The sequence below is a fragment of the Epinephelus fuscoguttatus genome, unplaced genomic scaffold, assembly GCF_011397635.1.
Source record: "Epinephelus fuscoguttatus unplaced genomic scaffold, E.fuscoguttatus.final_Chr_v1 AP022699.1".
NCBI classification, from domain to species: domain Eukaryota; kingdom Metazoa; phylum Chordata; class Actinopteri; order Perciformes; family Serranidae; genus Epinephelus; species Epinephelus fuscoguttatus.
Window position 1 is genome coordinate 1,024,051 of NW_026057521.1, and position 8,605 is coordinate 1,032,655.

The 8,605-nt window shown below is 41.4% G+C and overlaps 1 protein-coding gene across 1 annotated transcript in view; it reads left to right on the forward strand.

Moving 5' to 3' along the window:
- Positions 1-4,659, forward strand: part of LOC125885349 (phosphatidylinositol 4,5-bisphosphate 3-kinase catalytic subunit alpha isoform-like) — a 78,758-nt gene extending 74,099 nt beyond the window's left edge. Inside the window, exon 29 of the mRNA XM_049570832.1 lies at positions 1,211-4,659. Coding sequence (XP_049426789.1) covers positions 1,211-1,335 — 125 coding nt within the window. The 3' untranslated portion in view covers positions 1,336-4,659. The remainder of the gene's footprint in view (positions 1-1,210) is intronic.
- Positions 4,660-8,605: the final 3,946 nt, after the last annotated feature.

Sequence of the window (8,605 nt, forward strand, 5' to 3'; positions counted from 1 at the left end):
ATCCCTCTTCCAGGACGGACAGACGTGCAATAGATGTCGTACAGAACAGATCAGCATGATAAATTAACAGTAATCCATATGACACAATGAGACAGAGAGAGAGAGAGAGAGAGAGAGAGAGATGCAGGTAATGACAGTATCTTACAACAACATTAATGGAAGTAATAATATTATAGTTATAGTTCTGGTTACTGTGGTACAATATGTTGAAAGTATGTATTAATACCTGGCAGATCAGACCCATATATCAGTTTGTTTTCACCATCAGTCACACAACATGTTTTCTGTTCACAGAATAAACCTTCAGATCAGACAAATACAATCTTAATCTCTAAAATTCAACAAAAATGAGTAGTTTATCTAAAACGTCATCTTGTTGAGTCGACATCTGAACCAATCAGCTGTTAGATCAGGTGAGAGCCAGGCGGTGCAGTCGGTGGAGAGCAACTGCAGCGCCTGGCTCTAAAAACTGCGGCCGCCTCGCTCTCGCGGCTTTATCGCCGTCCACTTTTGTAATATGTCAGAGCAAGTTGGGATGAAGTCGGACACAAAACTAACCGGCATGCATTGTGCGCCGATCGCCGGTGTTCGAATCTGCGCAGGACTGGCTCATCTCGAACGAACCTGTTGTCTTGTTCTCACACATCACAGGTGTCTGCAGTCAGCAATTGTTATCTGTTGCTCTGTTTTAACCACACCCCACATTTACCATCACACCCACTCCTCTGCTGTCACAGCCACTCACCAAATCCTCCTCTGCACAGAAAGAAAGTGCAGCCTGCTGTTTTTCAGGAAAAAATGGAATCAGTTCACTGTTGAGTGCATGTGGACATTTGTGCCAGATTTGAAGAACTCTGTCATACTGTCTTAAGATATCATTTTCACGAGAATGAGACCAATGTGAACACAAAAAAACACGTCATTTTCCTCAAATTTGGCTCAAACGTCCAGTTGAATTACACAGTCGTAAGATAAACTGATAAGATTTTGATGGTCAGAGGTCAAAGGTCACTGTGACCCCATCTATCAGATTCTTGTTATCACATTATCTCACAAACATCTTTTCTCAAATTTGGCACAAACGTCCACACGAAGCTTCACCTCCACATTTGACGACTTCAGCAGAAATCCTCTGACTCTCAAAGATAATGTCTCATCTTCTTCTGTCTCTGTCTGTCTGTCTGTCTGTCCACCTGTCTCTGTCTCTCAGAGAAAAGCCAGCAGGAGGCGTTGGAGTATTTCACCAAACAGATGAACGACGCTCATCATGGAGGCTGGAGCACCAAGATGGACTGGATCTTCCACACCATCAGACACATGCCCAACGAACACTGATATGTATATATATATATCTATCTATATATATATATATATATATATATATATATATATATATATATATATATATACATATATATATACATATATATATATATACATGTATGTATACACTCATTTATACATAACACACATATTTATATAACACACACCATCAGACACATGTCCAGCGAACACTCATATATATACACTTATTTATATATAATGCATATATTTATATAACACACACACACACACACACACACCATCAGACACATCCAACAGACTCTGATATATGTAGACACCCAAACTGTATATAAACTGTAACACACACACACACACACACACACACACACACACTGTGTCTTTACTGCACTACTGTGAGGATGAGGATGATGGGGCAGATGAAGGTGTTTGATTGTTGTAGTTTAAGTATCATGACATCATGTCGGTTGGATGGTTGTCATAGCAACATGAATCTCAGGGTCACAGGTCAGAGAGGTGGCTGAGGATGCCAAAGGCATGCTGGGAAAACATGATGATGATGATGATGACGATGATAATGATGTCGTAAACGTCTTCCAGTCGGTGCTACAGTCAGCCTGTTAGCTCTGTTAGCTGCTCTGAACACAGAAAAAAAAAAACTTTATTAGCATAGCATTGATTTGAATCAAACTTTATTAAGACGCAGCTAATTTGAATGAAGCCAGCTTTATTGAAACCAGCAAAGTGAACACTGAGGTCACTGTGAGAGCAATAAAACCTCCAATCACCAATCAATGCTTTGATTATGACAATCAGGAGTTCGGACCAATAGGAAGGCAGAGCTGAGCAGCTGTGGGTGGAGTCATGGTGCTGAGACAAGACCAAACTAACCAGTCAGGTTTCTGTTGGAGTGTAAAAGCACACGTGTGAACACAGCGAGTTTTTATCAGGGTCATGTTCCATCATTAAACGATACGTTAAAACCAACATGATGACGTCACATTAGCCCGTTGTCAAAGTTTCTCTCTGAAATGTTACGAACTTTATTGCTCTTTAAAAATTCAGACTTTCTTCAAATGTAATGACTTTTCTTATGGAAATATTGAAATTTGATTTTTCAAATTTTATTACTAAAAATATTAAAACTTTATTTTAAGATATTACAACTTTTGTATCCTAAAAATATTTTGATTTTCAGATTTGTTCTTGAAATCTTTAGATTTTTTCTTGTGACATTTCCGTCAGTTTTCGTTGTTAAATTCCTGCATGATATTTGAAATTTTACAAGTTTTACCTGTAAATTTTTTTATGTGATGTTGTGAAATTCTCAGGCATTGTTTGCAGTTAGCAGCTAATTCAGATTAGAAGAACAGCAGCAGTTAGCAGTTAGCAGCTAAATCAGAGAAGAAGAACAGTAGCTTTTAGCAGTTAGTGACTAACTCAAAGAAGAATAACAAAAGGTGTTAGCAGTTAGCAGCTAACTCAGAGAAGAAGAACAGCAGCTGTTAGTTACACTTTATCATCTCTTCGCTCGGAGTAATAAAACTCATGTTGCTGATATTTCCTCTGCAGAATGCAGCTAGCTGATAATTGTAATAAGAGGCCCCGCCCACAGCTGCTGACAAACGGCATTCCGACGTTAGCTCCAGAGATCTGAATATTTTTTAATATCAAAGTTTTGAGCTCTGAACTGATTTTTACTGAATAACATATCAAGTTTTATCAGGGATCAAACGACAATCTGAATCAATCAGCTGCTCATTAGCCATTAGCTTGATCAGGTGCACTGTGTCTAATGAACCATGCTAGGCTAGATGTTAGTGAGTTAGCCTGTTAGCTGAGCTGTTGCACTCTAACCCATAGTTAGTTATTAGTTAGCTGAGCTGTTGCACTCTAACCCATAGTTAGTTATTAGTTAGCTGAGCTGTTGCACTGGAACAATGAATTGTGGGTAGTTTAGTTAGCGTGCGTAGCATCAGTGGAAGCCCTGCCTCTCCTGTTTCGGTGGCTGACAGCTACCAGGGGACGGGGCCCCACTCAAACGGGTTAAAGGGCCATGACTCCCATTTTTAATGTGAAGGTATGTGTTTGTTTCTGCTCAGGTCAGAGGTCAGGCTAAGCCCTGCCCACACATGACTATGCCAGTTACCATAGTGACTGAATATGTGGATCTGAGCAGACGTGATATGTTTTTTTTTTCATGTGATTGATTGATTGATTGATTGATTGACTGATGTAGGCTATTGAACAGTGATGACGGCTGATGTTTTTCTTTATGTTGAGTATTGTTCTGTGATAACTGTTGATCCTGTCTGATTCTCCATCATCTCCAGGAAAACCTTATATGAAATTAAATATAAAAGACAATGGTTGGAAGACGCTACAAAGCTGATGCCCACATACTGCAGGGTCGGCCAATCAGAGGGCTCATACAGCCTCCATGCCCAGATTTGTTTTTAAACTGAACTTTACAACAGGTCACCTGGGGGGGCGGAGCGTGCTGTGTGACATCACACACACTTATCTGTGACTGTCAGTGTCATCATGGATTATCACTGGATTTCAAAATAAAAGCCTGACAGGTGTGCTGTTTGGTTTGTGTGCACTTCCTCTGACATCCACCAGGTGGGGCTGTGACACAGCTTTCAGTCACAGCTTTCCTCTCTCCATATTTCACTTCCTGTGTGACGAACAGGTGTCAACAGTCTTAGGAGACATTTACAGAAGCTCCGCCCACTGACGCTCAACCCAGATCTGTTGCACGCTGACATCAGAATATCAGTCTCTGTCTCCAAGGTCAGTCCAACACTTCACTGTTCTGTGTTGCCATTCTGTGTAAAAGGTCCAACACAGATTGAGGGACAGAGTTGTCTCACCTTTAATCATAGGGTAGTAACAGCGCCGAGACAAAGGGACAGACAGCAGGACGAACATGGACAGGACAGGTGTGAGGTATTGACAAAGTGTTCTGTGTGCGACCCACTGTGGGTGATGTCAACAGTAGCTGTTAGCAGCTCACTCAAAGAAGAACAGCAGCTGTTAGCAGTTAGCAGCTAACCCAAAGAGGAACAGCAGCAGTTAGCAGTTAGCAGCTAACCCAAAGAAGAACAGCAGCAGTTAGCAGTTAGCAGCTAACCCAAAGAGGAACAGCAGCAGTTAGCAGTTAGCAGCTAACCCAAAGAGGAACAGCAGCAGTTAGCACACATATGATTATTGTCACACATGTATACTGCCAGGTATTAATACATACTTTCAACATATTGTACCGCAGTAACCAGAACCATAACTATAATATTATTACTTTCATTAATGTTGTTGTAAGATACTGTCATTACCTGCATCTCTCTCTCTCGCTCTCTCTCTCTCTCTCTCTCTCTCCCTGTGTCATGTGGATTACTGTTAATTTATCATACTGATCTGTTCTGTACGACATCTATTGCACGTCTGTCCGTCCTGGAAGAGGGATCCCTCCTCAGTTGCTCTTCCTGAGGTTTCTACCGTTTTTTTTTCCCGTCAAAGGGTTTTTTTTGGGGAGTTTTTCCTTATCCGCTGTGAGGGTCTTAAGGACAGAGGGATGTCGTATGCTGTAAAGCCCTGTGAGGCAAATTGTGATTTGTGATATTGGGCTTTATAAATAAAATTGATTGATTGATTGATTAGCAGCTAACCCAAAGAAGAACAGCAGCAGTTAGCAGTTAGCAGCTAACCCAAAGAGGAACAGCAGCAGTTAGCAGCTAACTCGAAGAAGAACATCAGCTGTTAGCAGTAAGCTAACTCAAAGAAGAAGAACAGCAGCAGTTAGAAGTCAGCAGCTAACTCAAAGAAGAAGAACAGCAGCAGTTGGCAGTTAGCAGCTAACTCAAAGAAGAAGAATATCAGCTGTTAGCAGTAAGCTAACTCATAGAAGAACAGCAGCAGTTGGCAGTCAGCAGCGAACTCAAAGAAGAAGAACAGCAGCAATGAAAGTAATAATATGGTTACAATTACGGCTATATATTACGGTTGTACGTATATGTTAATATATTATAGTATACATATGGGTTAAGGTGACAATAATCTTTTTTTTTTTTTTTATTTAACCAGGAGGTCCCATTGAGATTAAAAACCTCTTTTTCAAGGGAGACCTGGCCAAGACAGGCAGCAGCATGAAATAAACACAGTTACAGGCAACATAAAAAGGACAACATCATAAAAGTACATACAGTAAAAAGAGTAAATTAGTAACAATTTTAAAAACTAGTTCATTGCACAGAATTAAGAGCACTGACAGCTTGAAGCTGCCTCTAAGTCGTTAAGTTTAGATTTAAACTCATTTAGAGAAACTAGGCAGTCCAGTTGTAAGATATTTTGCAGATTGTTCCATGCAGTGGGGGCAGAATAAGCAAATGTCTTTTTCCCAAGCTCAGTACGGACGTTTGAGAATGAAAGTCGGTAAAGGTCATGGGTACTCCTTGGCATGGTAAGGACACATAGGTAAGACGAAAGCAAACCTAAAATTGCCTTGTATTTAAGCAATATCACACTCGAGGTCGTGACGTTGTACTGTATATCGTCATGGCTGTGATTCGGTCATAGAAGACAATCACAGCCGTGACGATATACAGTCCAACGTCACGACCTCGAGTGTGATATTGCTTTTATACAACAGTTCAACAACAGCTTAAACAGCAATGCTGAGTAAGGACATGTTAACAAAAGGTGATGAAATAAATTATTTAAGCATGTTATGTAGCTCTGCGAAAAACAAAAAAACAGTTCCCCCAGTCTGTTGCCAGGCAGCGCAGCACATACACCAGGAACTGACAAGCTACTTTGTATTTACATTAATCTGCAGCTGTGTAACTCCGTCCAGTGATTTTACTGTTACATGTCCCAGTCAGGGCCAGGCCAAACCTACATGGGGCCCTAAGCAAAATCTAATTTTGGGGCCCTCTCTTACTGCCAGTAATACTGATTATTGATCATTCACACACCTACTGTAATTTATTTCATGTTCTGCTCTGTCATCACTTGTAAAACTAAATGTGAGAACTTTTTGTTGTAGTTAGATTGTAATCCACAGTGATTAAGGCCATGAAGCAGACAACAGATTTGCAAACTTGCTGAAAAATCTTTCAATTAATATTTGGCAAAGTCAGCAACTCCCCCTACTGGCCACACAGAGAATCAATACATAAAACCTTAAAGAGCAGCCTGGCATGTTTTACCCATCTATGGGTTTTAATCTGAAATGGTAGCAAATTCAGCTACAAGAGCAGCCTGGGGTTGATTTACACTTAATGTTCAAAGTGATATAGTACTAAGTGGGATACCAAATGTCATCTAGGCCAACTAAAAGTTACAAAATAAACCAGCCATTTACTGTAAACACAATCTGCTTTATTATTTTTGTTTTAAATAAACTGCAACACAGAGGGGACATTGGGCACAGTGGATGGAGCAAAGGATGGAGATGGACCTAAGATGAAAAACAACAACAAAAGCAAGTCATGTTAGATGTCATATTACACTTGAAAATTATGCTGCTTATTTTCTAAGTAAAATAGTTCAGCTATAGCTTGTAGTAAGAAAACAATCTGCCAGTGGAACGACTGAAAATTGCTAGAGAAGTTTTGAAATAATATGCATTTGTCTAAAAACATGTCCCTTTTTTATATGATCATATCTTATATTAAAAATTATTCATCTCAGAATGTTCTGCAGTACACTGAGCAATTACAAAGGCTGTTGTGTTGTTAACTTACCAGGTAGAGCTGAGGTTGCAGCAGACACAGAGGGGACAGTGGGCACAGAGCAGAGGATGGAGATGGACCCAAGATGAAAAACATGTCCCTTTTCATATGATTATATCTTATATTAGTATATCTTAATGAGATAATTTGACTAGAAATTAAATATATATGGTGACAGTTTTTCCCTCACCTAATTCATTAGCCTTGGCTGAGCCTGAGGAGGTGGACTGCCCCTTGGCTGAGCCTGAGGAGGTGGACTGCACCTGGGCTGAGCCTGAGGAGGTGGACTGCCCCTGGGCTGAGCCTGAGGAGGTGGACTGCACCTGAGCTGAGCCTGAGGAGGTGGACTGCCCCTGGGCTGAGCCTGAGGAAGTGGACTGCCCCTGGGCTGAGCCTGAGGAGATGGACTGCCCCTGGGCTGAGCCTGAGGAAGTGGACTGCCCCTTGGCTGAGCCTGAGGAGGTGGACTGCACCTGGGCTGAGCCTGAGGAGGTGGACTGCCCCTGGGCTGAGCCTGAGGAGGTGGACTGCACCTGGGCTGAGCCTGAGGAGGTGGACTGCACCTGGGCTGAGCCTGAGGAGGTGGACTGCCCCTGGGCTGAGCCTGAGGAGATGGACTGCCCCTGGGCTGAGCCTGAGGAAGTGGACTGCCCCTTGGCTGAGCCTGAGGAGGTGGACTGCCCCTGGGCTGAGCCTGAGGAGGTGGACTGCCCCTGGGCTGAGCCTGAGGAGGTGGACTGCCCCTTGGCTGAGCCTGAGGAGGTGGACTGCCCCTGGGCTGAGCCTGAGGAAGTGGACTGCACCTGGGCTGAATATCAGTGCCTCCTCCAAAATACTCCTGGGGAAGTTTCATATAACTCATGAGCATAACAGGGAGTTAATGTAAAAGGAATATGTTTATTTACTCACATAAATTACTATGCTATGCAGCAAACAACATATCTAAAACTATAAGTTAACTAAGTTAATTCATTAATGCAAAAACATGTCGCTAGCAAACCTCACCGTGTCTGTAATTAATGTTAGTTGTTATTAAACATTTGCTATCAAACGTTGTGATCAAAAACATTGTTTTCATGCCAAAAAGTGGCCCAGAATATATGTGTATATATATACACACACATATATATATATATATATATATATATATATATATATATATACTGTATATATCTACACTGAGAATTCTCTAGCATTTCTCTAGTTTTGAAGTAACGTTAGCTAGCTAATTTGCTATTATGGGCTAACATAGTTGGAACCAAATATCAACAATAATTAGGGACTTTTTTAATTTGAGGAAACTTTTCAAAATCTCCTTGACACCAAACGTTACATTACCAAGACATGCAAACATACCTTTATCTTGTTGTTTTTTCTCCTCTTCCTCTTTCTTCCTTCTGTCCCTGAAGGGTATGTCCTTTGTTGCGACATTATTAGGCCTTCCACCTGCTCCCAGCTCCTTGGATGCGCAGTGCGCACTGCACAGCAGGATGCACACCTTACTGGGAGCTCTGACATTTAGAGCAGAGAGGCAGTAGGAAACTACACTCTGTTAACATAATATTGTCTTT